The following is a 17,923-nucleotide window of genomic DNA, read 5'->3' on the forward strand; positions in this document are numbered from 1 at the left end:
AAAACTTTGTAATTTTTTTTTGAATTTGAAAAAAAAACTTGTAATTAAGTGAGTCAGTAACCAACCCATTTAACCCACCAACGAATTCTTTTGGCTCGTTAATAAGCGAACTCGGTTGAGTTGAGTCACTAAGTGACCAACCTATGATAAACCGGATCAAATTACCTGTTTTGACAACACTACACAATACAACACACATTACAAACAACACACATTAGAAACCCACAATATTCTTCGATATACATTATAGGAGTTTTCAAGAGGAATAAAATAATAATTAAAATTTATATAATTTCTTCAAATTCTTATTTTTAAACTATGCATGTAAGGTTAAATATGTTTTTAGTCCCTATATTTTGGGGCGATTTTGGTTTTATTCCCTCTTTCAAACTAAGGTACAATTTAGTCCTTCAACTTTAGAAAACTCTGGTTTTAGTCATTTTTACCAAATTTTTTTAACTTTATTTGTTATTTCAAACGCGCTTCTCAGTTAACATTGAAGCAAAAATGTGCCAAACAGTGTAAACAATCCAAATGCTATAATGAAACGTGCTTGAAACATCAAATAAAGTTAAAAAAATTTGGTAAAAAGGACTAAAACTAGAGCTTTCTAAAGTTGAAGGACTAAATTGTATCTTAGTTTAAAGGAGGGACTAAAACCAAAATCGCTCCAAACTATAAGGACTAAAAACATATTTAACCCTTAATTTTAAGCTAATGAGAAGTTAATTTTATTTTTATTATATATTTTTAAAACTTTTCTTGAAAATATTTGTTCAAATATACTTTATGTGATGAAATATAAATAGATATAGACACGTATGAGTTTTAAATATTGTTATATATATATATATATATATATATATATATATATATATATATATATATATATATATATATATATATATATATATATATATTTGTCATTCTTATTATCATAATTTTCTTGTTGCCCACTTCATTTATTTTAGAATAAAATTTTATTTTGTTCCTCTGATGTTTATAAAAAACTTAATTAAATCTTTAATTTTTATTTGATTCAATTAGTCTTTTAATTGTTTTAAAATAATTTAATTAGGTCGTTAGATAAGTGATTTTATTTAAAAAGTTTAAATATTTAAATTAATTTTATTTTGTAGATAAGTGATTTAATTAATAAATTCTAACAGAAATCTAATTTAATTAATGAAAATGATTTAATTATATTTTAAAAAATGAAAATATTAAATTGAACAGATAAAATTTAGAAAATTAATTAAATTTTTCATCAGGAAGAAAAAAATTAACCTTTATTTTATTCCAACTTTTTTCTCATATTCCTCAAAAACAAGCCCGGGACTAATATTTTAGTAAAGACTTCAACTTGTCTATATCTTCTTCTTCTTCTTTAAGTTCAGGTTTTTATTCCTTTTCTTTGTATATAACATTGTGTTCCATTCGTTAGTCTTATTGTTCCTATCTGTGATGAAGGAAGCACAGAACCAGTAGCTACGAGTATGAGCACGCCACGTGTCTCCACTGTATCTGTCAGGGCACACAAAAAAGTGTTCACCTTTATGTTACAGAATCTCTTTGATCACAAACTTTTGTTCTGTTAAGCTTATAATTTTTGTGTTTATGTTTGATTTTGGAATCTACTTTTCTCTTTATCTCACCCGTGAGACTGCACACGTGACAGATTATGACAAACTTGGAAGCAATGCATGCATGCTCAACTATCTGTCAAAATCTTACCCTCTATAAAACCCTCTTCACACTCAACTTTAACTTAGCTAACTCTGTCTTTTGCATCACAATTTGTTTACATGCACCATTGTCTTTGCATTCTTACAGAAAAACTTCCTGAACCAACAAATTCCAGAGCAAACAAACACTCATATTCAGGTGAAGTCACAAAGTCCATTGCTCTTTCACTGTTTGTTATTATGTTTCCTTGAGTGGTCATGTTGATAGATAGAACCATGTATAGAATTGAGTGATCATAGTTTGTAAAAGGGTTATGGAATCTTATTGCAGTAAAAATATTACATACTACATATGAGACTAATGCATAGTTGCAATTTTTAACCTTTAAACCTTGATATTAGGACTGTGTAGTTACATGCCACTACTTTGTATCATTGTTTTCTTTTTCTTTTTCTCTTTTTCTTTTTCTTTTTCTTTTTCTTTTGGTGACATTTAATCAAACATGAGTTGTGCCACCCGTGAATGGCTTAAGTTAAATCGATGGTCACCCACCTAATATATGCTGCCTACAATTTCTTGGCCACAAGGAGCTAAACAACAACAAAGAGTCACGGGATTGATTGCTTTTACATCAATACCATATTCACCCAATTTGATGTTTATTTTTAATTCTTCTCTGTGCCAAATATTAATGAATTATCCTTCTCATAGCCTTCTACGTGTTCTCTTGTGACTGCAAGTTGGTCATGCCAGAACAGAACAAGCAAATATTATTTAGTATAACAATGTGAACGAGAGTTCCATAGGATAATTAATTCAATGTGACGTGTGTGATGCTTCAATTTCCTTACCATTTCAAAAATTTCCCTGTCATGTCTTAATTGGAAAGTATGTTTTGGATGATATTTATTGTTTTGTGGTGAAAGATTAAATCATAAAGAATTCTTATGTTTAGATATTAAAGGAGATAAGATGAAAAACAAAGATTTAAGAATAAAATGAATTGATAACATATACGTGAACGAAACCTCATCTTAGAGTCCAATTTTGTAAGATTTAAAACATTCTTGTTATTGTTATCAATCAAACAGGTGCATTACTTGAAGATATGAAGCATAATTAAAATTAGAATTGAGGATTTGTGCGACACCATGAAAGTTTTGTTGTATTATTTCTTCATGATGGTTTGTTTTTTTGAACTGCTTACAATCTGACAGTGTGTGCTTAATTTACAGATCTGGTTTTATTAACTTTTAGCCAGAAAAAACGTGCAATGTCTTATAGGGTTTTCAGAATCAGAAGCTATGCAATGCAAGCACTGATTTGGCCTCTTCTCAGGGAAAACACACAGAAAAACATGTTACATATGACAGGACATGTAGATTGAAGACAACAGTCTTTAGAATGGTTTTGCATATTTTCTTGGAAAATACACACACATGGCTTGTTTATTCTTTTCAACTAAAAAATTCACCGTCTTTCAAAGGTCAAATTAATATACTTGTTGTCTCTTTATTACAAAAGGAAATATTTTTCTTTTTGTTCCTCTATTGATTCTGTTATAGACTAATTATATATGGCATCATATATAAGAACCATCAGTTATATATATATATATATATATATATATATATATATGACACAAATAAACCAAGAAAATATATGTTAAGAATTCAAAATGGATTCTTCTATTGGAGATGGCTTAAAGTAAAAGAAAATGTGCTACACAATAGCCTGAGTAACTGAAAATTGTTCTATGTATAAGATTGAGTAATGTAAGTGAAAAGGACGTGGCATGGGGTACCGAAAAAGATGAACTTTTTCATCCACAAAGGAAGAACATAACGAATTGGTAAAAGTAGGAAATGGCAAATCTTTGTGAAATAATATTTAATTATCTTAAGATATAAATAAAAGGTATCCTCATATATTTCTTTCTCAATCTAGCTCCTAAAACTACTTTTAAGCTTAAAATGAAGGTTAAATATGGAGATAAAATTCAATTTCAATTGATGAAGAACGTGAAAAAGAAACATGTAAAATCTTTTCCCTAACTTTATCAAACAAATAAACTCTTTGAATTTAAATGTTTAGTGGTAAAGCTTTAAACAGAATGCTTACCTCTAAAAGTACCTTTTTAAAGTTTCTTTGACACTCTGGCCTTTTCAACCAACATGAACTCTACACGTGGCATCCTTATGGTTTGAGCATTCCTTGTGTTCCATATCATACAAGTTTTCCAATATAAATATGAGTGCTCTTTGCTAAACTAATTTGCTAAGCTTTCTCTGGATATATATTAAACTTTTTCCATTTCATTCTCATCCATTTATCTCAAGAACTACAAATTCTGAATTAGAAGTTTTGGTCTATTTACAGAAACAACTTAGCATCATTTTGTGGTCCTTCCCATATTGGCACACACATTCAGAGAGTGAAAATTCACAAACTAGAACCCCTCATGGATCTCACAGTTCGTGTGTGCTCTACTCTATGGATCATTGTGACACTTTTGAACCATAATTTTGGAAATGTGGAGGGAAGATACCACCATCACAGCAAGCAGAGGAGAGTTTCTTCTGTTCCTACTGCTCCTTCTGATTCTTCCACCGAGCCAGATAACCCAAACCCTTCAGTTCCACCCCCTGCTGATTCTCCCACTGTTCCTTCTGACCCTTATCCAAATGATAACCAAACCTCCTCTTCTGACTGTGTTTTTGATGTGAGATCCTTTGGGGCAGTTGGAGATGGTTGTGCTGATGACACACGTGCATTCAGGGCAGCATGGAAAGCAGCATGTGCTGTGGAGTCTGGAATTCTTCTTGCTCCAGAAAACTACATCTTTAAGATCACTTCCACTATTTTTTCAGGTCCATGCAAGCCAGGATTGGTATTCCAAGTAAGAATGCTTCTTAATGCTCACATCACATAGTATTTTTGTTCCATGTGTGAGACATGAGAGAAGTTAATATTAGCCCTTCAATCCAACCTTGTACACAAGGTTAAGATCATTTAACTTTGACTGCCTATGTATGATAATGAAAGTATTTCAGTTGGCTAAAAAGTTAGATAAATAACCAGGTGGATGGAACACTGATGGCACCAGATGGACCGAATTCATGGCCAGAAAAAGATAGCATAAACCAATGGCTTGTATTTTACCGACTTGACCAAATGACTCTAAATGGTACTGGAACAATAGAAGGGAATGGAGACAAATGGTGGGATCTCCCTTGCAAACCTCATAGGGTAACCATTTTGTCTTGTCACTAACACAATCACTGTGTGCATTCTTCCCTCAATTTGTGTTGGTGTGGTTATTTAAAGTTGAACGGAAACATATACTAAATGCTGCTTAAAAAATGGCACTTTCAGGGTCCCAATGGAAAAACTTTGTCAGGACCATGTGGTAGTCCAGCTGTAAGTAAACTGAACCAAGCTCATGCATTTACTAACTGTTAAGGTATCTATAAATTTGGACTTACCCTTCTTTTGTTTGTAGATGATACGATTCTTCATGAGCTCCAATTTGAAGGTGAATGGGCTTAAAATCCAAAACAGTCCTCAGTTTCACATGAAGTTTGATGGTTGCCAAGGAGTGCTTATTGATAAGCTCTACATTTCTTCACCAAAACTGAGCCCCAACACCGATGGAATCCATGTAGAAAACTCCAAAGATGTGGGGATTTATAACTCCATGATAAGCAATGGTATTGACTATATTGCAATGCTCACTCACCCCGTTTGATATATTGGTTCAACATTTCACTGTTTTTTTACTTATGCAATACATAATCACATGGTTTCAACAGGTGACGATTGCATTTCAGTTGGACCCGGTTCATCAAACGTGGATATAGCAGGTTTAACTTGTGGTCCTAGCCATGGGATTAGGTACAATGCAGAACCATGACTTGAAAGAAACATTACAAATGTTATGTTGAATTTGTTAAACATCAGCAATTTTGAAACAAAAGTACATGATTAAGACAAGCATAGTTTTGGAAGGAGTATAAGTTTTGTGCGATGGTAATTTGTTTTTGCAGCATTGGAAGTCTTGGAGTGCACAACTCTCAGGCATGTGTGTCAAACCTGACAGTCCGTGACAGCATCATAAGAGAATCAGACAACGGACTAAGAATCAAGACATGGCAAGGGGGAATGGGATCAGTGACAGGTCTGAGATTTGATAACATCCAAATGGAGAACGTTGGGAACTGCATCATCATAGATCAATACTACTGTTTGTCAAAGGAATGCCTAAACCAGAGTTCAGCTGTGCACGTGAATGATGTGTCGTACAGCAACATAAAGGGTACCTATGATGTGAGAACAGCTCCTATTCACTTTGCTTGCAGTGACAGTGTTGCTTGCACTAACATCACTCTCTCTGAGGTTGAGCTTTTGCCATTCGAAGGAGCATTGCTTGATGACCCCTTTTGCTGGAATGCTTATGGGACACAGGAGACCTTGACTATACCTCCAATCAATTGCTTAAGGGAAGGTGACCCTGAGACAGTGGGCGATCTTTCTGAATATCAATGCAGTTAAACCAAACATGTTACTTATATCAAATATATATATATATATATATATATATATATATATATATATATATATATATATAAGGTGGCTTATAGATACAAGATATTAGATGAAATATATATGATATATGATATACTATACATATATGATAGAACATTATTATGTTGATGATGGTTCTCTGTGATAATCTTTTAGGATTCGTCCCTATCTGGGTACATTATTCCCATTTTGTGCGATGAGATGCAGAAATTGGTCCCTTTTGGGGGCCTACACTTTGTAATAGCTTCATTCAACATTTATATATTACTACAACTTCCACTGTGCCATGCAAAGGTAAACATTATCTTCTTTTTTGTTGTTGTAAAAATATTTTCACGATTTTATTGATCTTTTATACTGGAACTTTTGGTCTAATATATGGACAATAGAATTACCTAGTATGAAATATTTATGCACGTTTCTTTTCAAATTAAATTTTGGAGAAACCAAATCTTGAACAATAATTTAAAACAAAAATAGATATGGGAAAAAAGGACTTTTAAAAATAAAGTTGTTTTAAGACTTTGGATTTTTGTTTGGAGATTAGTGTTTTTGAGTTTATATTTTTTGTTAGAACATAATTGTTATGTTATTTTTTTATTTTTATATTTTTGTCTAGGGGTAAAAGAGTCTTTTACCTTTATTTAATTGGTGTAGAAATTAAGGGAGAGTGTTAAAAGGAAAAATATCCAAATTAAAATAATCCGGATATTTAATAAAATATTATTATATAAATTTTTTAGAAGATTTAGTTGTTGTTATTTTAAGAAAAAATTAGCTAAATGAGAATAAGAGATATAATCTTGGTGAGTTTAAAGATTAAAAAAAATATTATTATTAGAGAAAATTATTATTATATATTGCAGATTTTAAAAAGATTTGGTGGTTAATGATATTTTAAAAAGTAGTTAAGATAAAATAAAAGATGAAATCTTAGTGGTTTTAGAGATAAATTTTATAAAAAATAAAAGGAGAGAGATAGAATATAAGAGGATAAGAAGAGTAAAAAGGGGTTGGCATTTTGCTATCCTAAGAGGAAAAAACGAAAATTAGAAAAATAAGGGAGAGAAAAGACGTTTTCTAGGAGAAAATAGAGCCGAGAACGGGGCATAAAAAATGGGAGGACCATCGATGATGTTGTAAAGCTTTCTTGGTGATCTTGGAAACAAAAATCGTACGAGCCCAGGTAAGGGAAGTGACTAGAATTACCTTGTGTATGTAGGGTTTGACATTGTATGATATACTTTATTATATATTGCAATTTGTATTCTTGTTGGTGTGCATGGTAAATTGGGAGTGATGATGATGATGGGTGATGTGAAAGTGGGTGAAAGTGGGAGAGAGAAGAAGAGTTAAGTGTGATGCAGGAAGATGATGGGTTGGCAATGATGACTCTTTCGGCCGTGTGATGCGGGAAAGAGATTCTCTTCGGCCTTGTGATGCGGGAAGAGGATGGTTTAGTAGTGATGACTCTTTGGGTGTGTGATGTGGAAAAGAGGTTCTCTTGGGTTGTGTGATACGAGAAGAGGGTGTCATGTGAATTGTAGTGAATTGGTTATGGTGATTAGGTGGTGTGGTAGTGTAGAGGGAATAGACCATTGGGTTGTGATGTTAATGTTGTGATCATATACGTTTATGATTTGGTTATTATTGTAGTTAAGATGATTATTGTATATTTTGTGATATGATAATTTTTGTTGCTCACCCTGAAAGCTGTGGTTGTGATTTCCACCTACGATGATCCTACTTGTATAGGAGTAGATGATTTGCAGATAATATTGAATTTGAGTAGATGACGAGAGTTGGGATGTTATGTTCAGAGATTTATTATTTATTTTCTATTATTTAAAAGTTTTTCTGGTTTGTTATTTATATAAAAGCGATATTCTGAAATTTTCAGACGATGTTTATATATATGTTTTGCTTTCGCATTTTAATCAAATAAAGTTTATTATCTTTCATAAATGTTTTATAGAAAGGTTTTGAAAAAAAAATTGCACCGTGCGATCTAAAAAAAACATTTGGTATTAGAGCCTAATTTTCGAAAATCTTTTGGGGCCTTAGGGAGTGAGCTTGTGTAGTTTTTGCTATGTATCTTTGTATTTTATTGTTATTATTTAGAATACATTGAGTTTGTTGTGGTGTTCTTTTTATCTGTAAGAAAATTTTTATTATTATTGTATTATGAAAATTAGTGTAATTTTTGGGAAAGCATTTGAAGTTTTGCATGGTGTATGCTTTCTTATGAGTGCAATTTTCGAGGACGAAAATTCTTTTGTGAAGGGGTGAATGTAAGGTCCGGGAAAAAAGAACTTTTAAAAATAAAGTTGTTTTGAGACTTTGAATTTTTGTTTGGAGATTAGTGTTCTTGAGTTTATATTTTTTGTTAGAACATAATTGTTATGTTATTTATTTATTTTTATATTTTTGCCTAGGGGCAAAAGGGTCTTTTATCTTTATTTAATTGGTGTAGAAATTAAGGGAGGGTGTAGAAAGGAAAAATAAGCAAATTAAAATAATGTGGATATTTAATAAAGTAATATTATGTAAATCTTTTAGAAGATTTAGTTGTTATTTAAAAAAAAATAGTTAAATGAGAATAAGAGATATAATCTTGGTGGGTTTAAAGATTAAAAGAAATATTATTATTAGAGAAAATCATTATTATATATTGTAGATTTTAAAAATATTTGGTGGTTGATGATATTTTAAAAAGTAGTTAAGATAGAATAAGAGAGGAAATCTTAGTGGTTTTAGAGATAAACTGAGAGATTTTATCAAAAATAAAAGGATAGAGATAGAATATAAGAGGATAAGAAGGAGCAGAGTAAAAAGGGGTTTGCATTTTGCTACCCTAAGGGGAAAAAACGAAAATTAGAAAGATAAAGGAGAGAAAAGACGTTTTTTAGGAGAAAATAGAGCCGAGAATGGGGCTTAAAAATGGGAGGACCATCGGTGATGTTGTGAAGCTTTCTTGGTGACTAGAATTACCTTGTGTATGTAGGGTTTGGCATTGTATGACATTCTTTATTATATGTTGCAATCTATATTGTTTTTGGTGTGCATGGTAAATTTGGAGTGATGATGATGATCGGTGATGTGAAAGTGGGAGAGAGAAGAGTTAAGTGTGATGCGGGAAGATGATGGGTTGGTAGTGATGACTCTTTCGGCCGTGTGATGCGGGAAAGAGATTCTCTTCGATTGTGTGATGCGAGAAGATGATGGTTTGGTAGTGATGACTCTTTGGGTGTGTGATGTGGAAAATAGGTTCTCTTGGGTTGTGTGATACGAGAAGAGGTTGTCATGTGAATTGTAGTGAATTGGTTATGGTGATTAGGTGGTGTAGTAATGTAGAGGGAATAGACCATTGGGTTGTGATGTTAATGTTGTGATGATAATGTTGCGATGATACATGTTTATGATTTGGTTATTATTGTAGTTAAGATTATTATTGTATATTTTGTGATATGATAATTGTGGTTGCTCACCCTGAAAGTTGTGGTTGTGGTTTCCACCTACGATGGTCATACTTGTACGAGAGTAGATGATTTGCAGATAAGATCGAATTTGAGTAGCTGACGAAAGTTGGGATGTTATGTTCCGAGATTTATTATTTATTTTCTATTATTTAAAAGTTTTTCCGGTTCGGTATTTATGTAAAAGTGATATTCAGAACTTTTCAGACCATGTTTATATATATGTTTTGCTTTCGTATTTTAATTGAATAAAGTTTATTATATTTCATAAATGTTTTATAGAAAGGTTTTGGAAAAAAAAATTGGACCATGAGATCTCAAAAAAAAAAAAAAAAATCAAATCTAACATCCCGATTTTTTTAAAGATCTCACAATGCAATTTTTTTTTCCAAAACCTTTCTATAAAACATTTATGAAAGATAATAAACTCTATTCGATTAAAATACGAAAGCGCAATATATATATATATATATATATATATATATATATATAAACATTGTGTGAAAAATTTAAAATATCACTTTTACATAAATACCGAACCGTAAAAGTTTTAAATAATAATAAATAATAAATCTCCGAATATAAAATCCCAACTCTCGTTAGCTACTCAAATTCGATCTTATCTGCAAATCATCTACTCCTGTACAAGTACGATCATCGTAGGTGGAAACTACAACCATAACTTTTAAGGTGAGCAACCACAATTATCATATCACAAGATATACAATAATCATCTTAACTACAATAATAACCAAATCATAAACATATATCATCACAACATTAACATCATAACCCAATGGTCTATTCCCTCTACACTACCACACCACCTAATCACCATAACCAATTCACTACAATTCACATGACACCCTCTTCTCGTATCACATTCCGCATCACACACCCAAAGAGTCATCACTACCAAACCATCCTCTTCCCGCATCACACGGTCGAAGAGAATCTCTTTCCCGCATCACATGGCCGAAAGAGTCATCACTACCAACCCATCATCTTCTCGCATTAACTTAACTCTTCTTCTTTCACCCACTTTCACCCACTTTCACATTACCCATCATCATTATCATCACTCCTAATTTACCATGCATACGAACAACAATACAAATTGCAACATATAATAAAGAATATCATACAATGTCAAACCCTACATACACAAGGTAATTCTAGTCACTCCCCTTACCTATGCTCATACAATTTTTGTTTCTAGGATCACCAAGAAAGCTTCACAACATCACCGATGGTCCTCCCATTTTTGATGCCCTGTTCTCGGCTCTATTTTCTTTTAGAAAACGTCTTTTCTCTCCATTATCTTTCTAATTTTCGTTTTTTCCTCTTAGGGTAGCAAAATGCCAACCCTTTTTTACTCTTCTCCTTCTTATCCTCGTATATTTTATCTCTATCCTTTTATTTTTGATAAAATCTCTCAGTTTATCTCTAAAACTACTAAGATTTTCTCTCTTATTCTATCTTAACTACTTTTTAAAATATCATCAACCACCAAATCTTTTTAAAATCTACAATATATAATAATGATTTTCTCTAATAATAATATTTCTTTTAATCTTTAAACCCACCAAGATTATATCTCTTATTCTCATTTAGCTAATTTTTTTTTTTAAATAACAACAACTAAATCTTCTAAAAGATTTATATAATATTATTTTATTAAATATGCACTTTATTTTAATTTGCATATTTTTCCTTTCAACACTCTCCCTTAATTTCTATACCAATTAAATAAAAGTAAAAGACTCTTTTGCCCCTATATAAAAATATAAAAATAAAAAATAACATAACAATTATGTTCTAACAAAAAAATATAAACTCAAAAACACTAATCTCCAAACCAAAATCCAAAGCTTTAAAACAACTTTATTTTTAAAAGTCATTTTTTCTCGGATCTTCCGAAACATAAGTTAGAATTCAATTTTAAATTTTGAAACTGAATTTATTTTTTTATTTAAAAATAAAAAAGTGATTTTCAAACAAATTATTGTAAAAAATAACACAATTTATAATTGAATTTCTGATAACAAAATTCTAACCTAAAAAAGAAACTATACTATTATGTTAATATTTGACACAAGTAGATTATAGATTCAAATATATTTGGATGAAAAATATCATTATACAGATAAAAAATATTTAAAATTGATTAAAAATTCATTAAATAATTCAATTTACAATATTATAACAGAAAAATAAGAAATTAATTAGATTTTTAAGAAAAAACAAAGTGGAAGATAATTTAATGCGTGTATTTTTTTTTAAATATTACTGTAAAATTGAATTTGAGCAGGTTTTTTTCTTAAAGTAAAAAACATTTCGTTGATGGATGACATTATATAATAAAGATAAGTTCGAAAAAGAAAATCACTTTTTATTTAAAAATTGGCAAATTATCCGTTAAAGTATTTTTTTTTTAGTTTGTTAATTTAATATTTTATTAATATATTGAAAATAAAATTAGTGAATTAACGAAACAAAATACTTTTAAGACAAATATTTATATAAGTGAGTGATTACAATTTATACTAGATATCGCGTTGATTTGTTTTAAAATGTGGAAAAAAAAATATACTTTTTAACAATTTTAATTTTGCAAGAGAATTTTGTTTAATCTTAAAAATAAAAATTAAGTGGAACATTTTCATAACGAGTAAATTATAGAAACTATTGTTTTATATATTAACTAATATTGTCGAATAAGTATTTGTTCTACTTTTAAAGGTACATATATAACTATTGATGTTATTCCTAACTATTTCTACATTCAAGAAAGCATTAATGAATAGTAATCTTATTTAAAACTATTTATATTTTCAAGAAAGCATTTATAACTTTTTTCAACACCATCGTCTCTAGTATAAGTAATTACTAATGTTATTCTAAATTATTTCTACTTTAAAGAGAGTATTTATTAATTTTTTCTCTACCATCAATTATATTGTACTGTATTATTACTAATCATGTGCCATACTATTTATACTTTCAAGACAACATTTATTACACTTCTCATCAAGGATACTGTATATTGTTAATCATTTACCAAACTATTTCTAATTTTAAGAAAGCATCAACAACATTTTGTAACATGATTTCTCCTTTATTTATATTTTTAAAATTATTTATCGTTTCGGAGTTGGCATGTAGTTGTAAATTATACGGGTTGTGTTATAAACCGGGCAGTTTTTGGGTCGCTAGTTGTTCGGGTAGTTTTTATCGACTAACACTATTGAGGTAGGGAATAGTGAACTTACTTACCTGTAAAATATTCAAATAAAAGTGCAAAATAGTGAAGTAGAAGTTTAAAAGTGAAAACTTTTATTTTATAGATGAAGTGTTAGTTAAAAGAAGTCAATCAAAGGTTGAGATTGTGAGGCTTGAACGATGCTGAGCTAGAGGTCTGAACGAGACTAAACTGTTGAGACCTAACATGTTGGATTGTTTAGGTTTGGTTAGGGTGAGCTATTTGAGGCATGAAAAGGACGTGCTAGAGTCCTGAAAGAATACGAGCTATTGAGGCATGAACGAGGTCGACAGATGTTGAGGCCAATCATGGCCTAATTAAAGCCCGAAACAATGCTGAGATCTAAAGGCCTAAACAAGAACGAGAGGTTAAGGCATAACGAGGCGAGATAGATGACGAGGACGAACAAGGTCAATAGTTATTGACACCTAAGAAGGTCGAGCTGGAGGCCTAACAAGGCCGACCTTGAGACCTAAACGATGTCGAGAGATCTTGAGGCCAAACAAGGCTAACATGTTAAGGCTTGAATGACGCTGGTAGATGTTGAGGCAAAACAAGGCTGAGATGTTGATGATGTTAATCGGTCAAGCTTTTGAAGCGAAAATGAGACTGATATGATGAAGTCGAAAGAGGCCAAGAGGTTGAACGAGTCTGTGTGAGAGAGACTGATTAGTCATTCACGTCAAAGCTATATGAGGCTAAGGAGCCGAATCACGCTATGCTAAGGCCGAATGGTTGATATTGTTAAAGTTAAATCAGGCTGAGATGATGGAGCCAGATAAGGCTATATTAATTGAGACCATTCGGGAGAGGTTGAACAATCATTCATGGAGTCAAATAAGGATGGGAAGAAGCCAAGAGGCTGATACTATAATCAATGTTAAGAAAAAATCGTCCATAAAACTAAAATGTCTAAACACTTTCATATGTTTTGAAGTATAACAAAATAACATTAAACGAATGAGCATTTGAATAGGTTATCACTAGAATATCAGAGTAGTTGAAACATAGGTAATAAGTGAAATAATTTGAAAATCTAGTAACCTAGGAAAGTCTTAGAAAAACACTTAGGTATAAACCAGACATAACAATAAATGATTCCTAAAGTTAAAGCGTCAATGAGAGTCTTGCTAAACGCATAAGCTATATACTATATCAAACGATAATTAGTCAAACTCTCAAATAGATAAGGATGTAAAAGTGTCAAGACAATTTTTTTGTAAGCCATTTTAAAGTCTCAATTAATATTCCAAAAACTTGAGGAAGACAACTCGCTAAATGCTCTTGCTGAAGAAAGAAAAATCTTAAAGCATTTACAATAGACTAGATGATACCATGAGCTAAACCATTCACTTCTTCCAACAATGAAGTCTTCAATCATGTTTGGTGTCTTAGTGAAAAAGCTTAAATGATAAAATGTTACCCGAACGATAAAAAATGTAAAATGCACTTTGTTGTTCTGAATAAGCATTAAATGTCATTAAATGCTTAATGTTCAAAAACAACAAAAGTTATAAGAAAAAAGATATATTTGTTGCATGCATATCTACTCTACTTTGTGCAGATAACCTACTACCACACATCCACCTGCTCCATCGGATATAGATCAAAAGTTGACGTTAGAAACAAATAAGACATTCACAGAATGTTCTCTTCATCAAAAGTCATGCAAGATAAATAATACTACCTACTTTTGTCAAAGTACTAAAGAAACAAGTCTGCTCTGACAAGTTTACTTTAATCAACGATTGTTTCACATGACAAAACTAAAAAGACACAAGAATCAAGGTAAAAGCTAAGTCCAACAGATATCTTTTGAGAAGCCTTTAAATAGAATATGATTCGAAGAAAGAATAGAGAGAATAACATACAAAGAGAATATCATACGAAGAGAATAACCTACAAAGAGAAAAGTGTAAGACTCGAGAAAAATGTAGTAATTAGGGAATAAAATGGTTTTGAGACTTGAGTATCATTGTTTGGAAATTAGTGTTTAATATTTATATGTTTCTTAGAATTATAATAGCTATGTTAATTATTTGATGTTATTATTGATAAAGTACATCACATGATTGGTATGTTACTAATTTAGTGATTTGTGTGTGTGAGACATTACCAATTTAACGTATTTATTTTTTATGATGACAACACATTGATTGTAACAACACATAGATGTTGTCATGACACAACATAAATATGTATTTGTGATTGATAAATATATGGCTATGTAAATGTATCTGTTGATTAATACATATGTTGACATACCGTTGAATCTGCATACTACTGTGATCATGAAGTCTTTATATCTCTGTATGCATACTGTATGTTTCTGTGTGATAAAAACCATAAGCACTAAAGCAACTCTACGTGACATAATCGATTACAGTGATGTTGTAATCAATTAAGTTCATTAGACAACTTATGTTTTAAACTGTGGCAAAACAACAAGTTTTGAATCAATTACATTAAGTGTTAAATTGATTAAAACTCGTGTATTTGCATACACAATTTTCAAATGTGCTGTGATGAGTTTTTGAAGAAAAAGAGTTTTCAAAATCTGGTTAAGTGCTTAGCTTAATCAATTACACATGTTATGTAATCAATTAAGTCCATTATCATTTGAAAACTATTTTCAAGCTTAGCCATAACAATATTAACGATCATATTTTTAAATATGCTTGACTAGCATTAAATGCAAATCGATTACATTAATTGTACATTCAATTAGAACTGTGTTAGTTGTATTTCTGTTACATTTGATTTTAATGTAACCGATTACATTACTAACGTAATCTATTATTTTGCGTTTGTCATGAAAAAAACTATAAATTAACGCATTACATACAATTCTGTAACTTTTGATCATTTGTACATTTTCATATCTGATATCTTTGATCTGAGAAAATTTTTACAGATTGTTGAGACGCTTCAAGAATCAAGATTAGAAGAATTTGAAGAAACTTAAAGGATTCTTGAGAGGAACATTGTGGACGTGACTAGTTGATCGCTATTTGCACTATTGAGGTGTTTCTGCATTGATCAAAAGTGTATTATGCAATCTTGGATTGTGTTATTTCCCTATTTGTGCGTGACAAGAAGAAGAGTGAGGAGCTCTTGGACTTTAAGAGGTGTTCTCAAAGGGGTTCTACAGCAAGAACGTGTGGTTCTATGCGTACATGTGTTTTCTTTATATATTTGATTGTTGAGTGGGAAAGGTCTATAAAACCTTTGGTGTAAAACTCAAATCATTATAGTGAAAGATCCTTCAATCTAAGGTTGATTGGAAGGGAAACTGAATGTATGCATTGAGGCCAAACTAGTATAAATCTGTTGTTTGTATCTCTTTCATTATCTTTTTACATTTCATTTCATACGCGTTTTACTTACAACACAAGAAAGTTTAAAGATCATTAACTTTGTAAAAAGATTTAAAAAATGTTTGTTTTTATAAATCTGTTCTTTCTATATGAACATTCCTATTACATATATATTGGAAATAAGAATACTAGCAATTGATGGAAAAGGCATATATATATATATATATATATATATATATATATATATATATATATATATATATATATATATATATATTCAAATCATTCAACAAATACACAAAAATTCAGAGGCTACATCTAACCCCAACAAGATGAATTTGACTCTCCATTTCCATGGAGAGCCTTAAAGCTTACAAAATGGCCATGGAAGAAGATGAAGAACCAAAGAGGAAGAAGGGAGTGTTCCCATGAGCACTAACAGCCCTTGAAGCTCTCTTCTGAGTGAGATTGCACCTCCAAAGAACCAAAGACTCGATTATCTTCATGTTTCATGATTAAATAAGCCTAATATGCCAAATCAGAGAAAGTTGTGTTCAAGTTTGCGCTCCAGTGCACGCTGGTCAGAAAACTGGCACTCAAGCGCCACTTGGCAGAGGGCGCCCAGGCGTGACTTCAGAAGGATCCTAATTATTGATTTTTTCTTTTCATCCTACTTTCTTTGGGTTTCAATGCCCTGATCTGATGCATAAACTTCTTCCAACTAATTTAAGCACATAAAAATAGGGATTAGTGATGATATTACATCAATATAGCCTAAAACACACTTATTTATAAAAACAAGATAAAGAAGAGGATTAAGCAAGTTTCAAGCTAGAAAAGAGTTTATTTTGCTACTAAAATTATGCTTAGATAATGGTAAGAATTAACATTATCAATTGTAGTTGTTAAGTTGCTAACTAGAAGAAAGGCACTTTCATTTTAACGATAATGAGGAGGAGAGGAATTTTGGCAATGAGGGAAATATTGAGCAGGTGAAAGAAGTTTCAAACATTGCTCAATGGTAGTACTAGGCTGTTGATTGCAATCACGAGTTCTAGAAGCTGGAATTTGACAGTTTCATAAATAAGCTTTCCTCAATGACCCTTTAAAAGGTTCAATGTAGTTTGGAGTATATGTGAAAACAACTAAATACAAAATTTCCACTTTTAGTAATCATCTTAGCCCCATCATAAGATGGTTTATTGATGTTACCATATTCAGTGTAATTGTTGACCATAGTTTAATATGCCCGTTCAATAGTATTACTTTACCATAAGATGGTTGGATTGTTTACCAATTTTTAATCCTATTTCAATCAGTGACCAGGTCCCATGTTTTCCAACAAAATGTTATCATATTTCGCTGTCTAGACATATATTAAATACAACAAAGGTTCATTCATTCACAAAGTCAAATACAAAGCCATATGAATTTTCATTAACTAAAACTCATTTTAACATACATCCAGTGCATCCTAACTATAATGAAAAACACTACTACATTATGGATTTGTAACCCATATTGAAATTACAATTATATTAAGCGGACAAAATCAAACAAACAACCCTATCAACACCTTTATCCATTTTTCCACAACC

At 31.0% G+C, this 17,923-nt stretch overlaps 1 protein-coding gene across 2 annotated transcripts; it reads left to right on the plus strand.

The window, feature by feature from the left end:
• Window positions 1–1,772: 1,772 nt before the first annotated feature.
• On the plus strand, window positions 1,773–6,557 carry LOC106766877 (polygalacturonase At1g48100). 2 transcript variants are annotated; one of them, XM_014651654.2, is made up of 8 exons: window positions 1,773–1,884; window positions 4,066–4,585; window positions 4,768–4,935; window positions 5,062–5,106; window positions 5,189–5,396; window positions 5,499–5,580; window positions 5,733–6,278; window positions 6,313–6,557. In XM_014651654.2, the coding sequence occupies exons 2-7, from the start codon at window positions 4,148–4,150 to the stop codon at window positions 6,235–6,237; spliced, it is 1,446 nt and encodes a 481-aa protein (XP_014507140.1). In that variant the 5' UTR covers window positions 1,773–1,884; window positions 4,066–4,147; the 3' UTR covers window positions 6,238–6,278; window positions 6,313–6,557. The 2 variants fall into 2 exon arrangements, with proteins under 2 accessions (XP_014507140.1, XP_014507139.1); XM_014651653.2 differs by lacking the exon at window positions 1,773–1,884 and having other exon boundaries at window positions 3,955–4,585; window positions 5,733–6,260; window positions 6,295–6,557.
• The last annotated feature ends 11,366 nt before the right edge of the window (window positions 6,558–17,923 follow it).

Source organism: Vigna radiata, chromosome 7, assembly GCF_000741045.1.
Source record: "Vigna radiata var. radiata cultivar VC1973A chromosome 7, Vradiata_ver6, whole genome shotgun sequence".
Lineage (NCBI taxonomy): Eukaryota > Viridiplantae > Streptophyta > Magnoliopsida > Fabales > Fabaceae > Vigna > Vigna radiata.

Coding starts and splice junctions, on each gene's coding strand:
- LOC106766877 (XM_014651654.2), top strand. CDS start 4,148: ATGGATCTCACAGTTCGTGTGTGCTCTACTCTATGGATCATTGTGACA. Junction 4,936..5,061: donor TCCCTTGCAAACCTCATAGG/GTAACCATTTTG, acceptor TGGCACTTTCAG/GGTCCCAATGGAAAAACTTT. Junction 5,107..5,188: donor GACCATGTGGTAGTCCAGCT/GTAAGTAAACTG, acceptor TTTTGTTTGTAG/ATGATACGATTCTTCATGAG.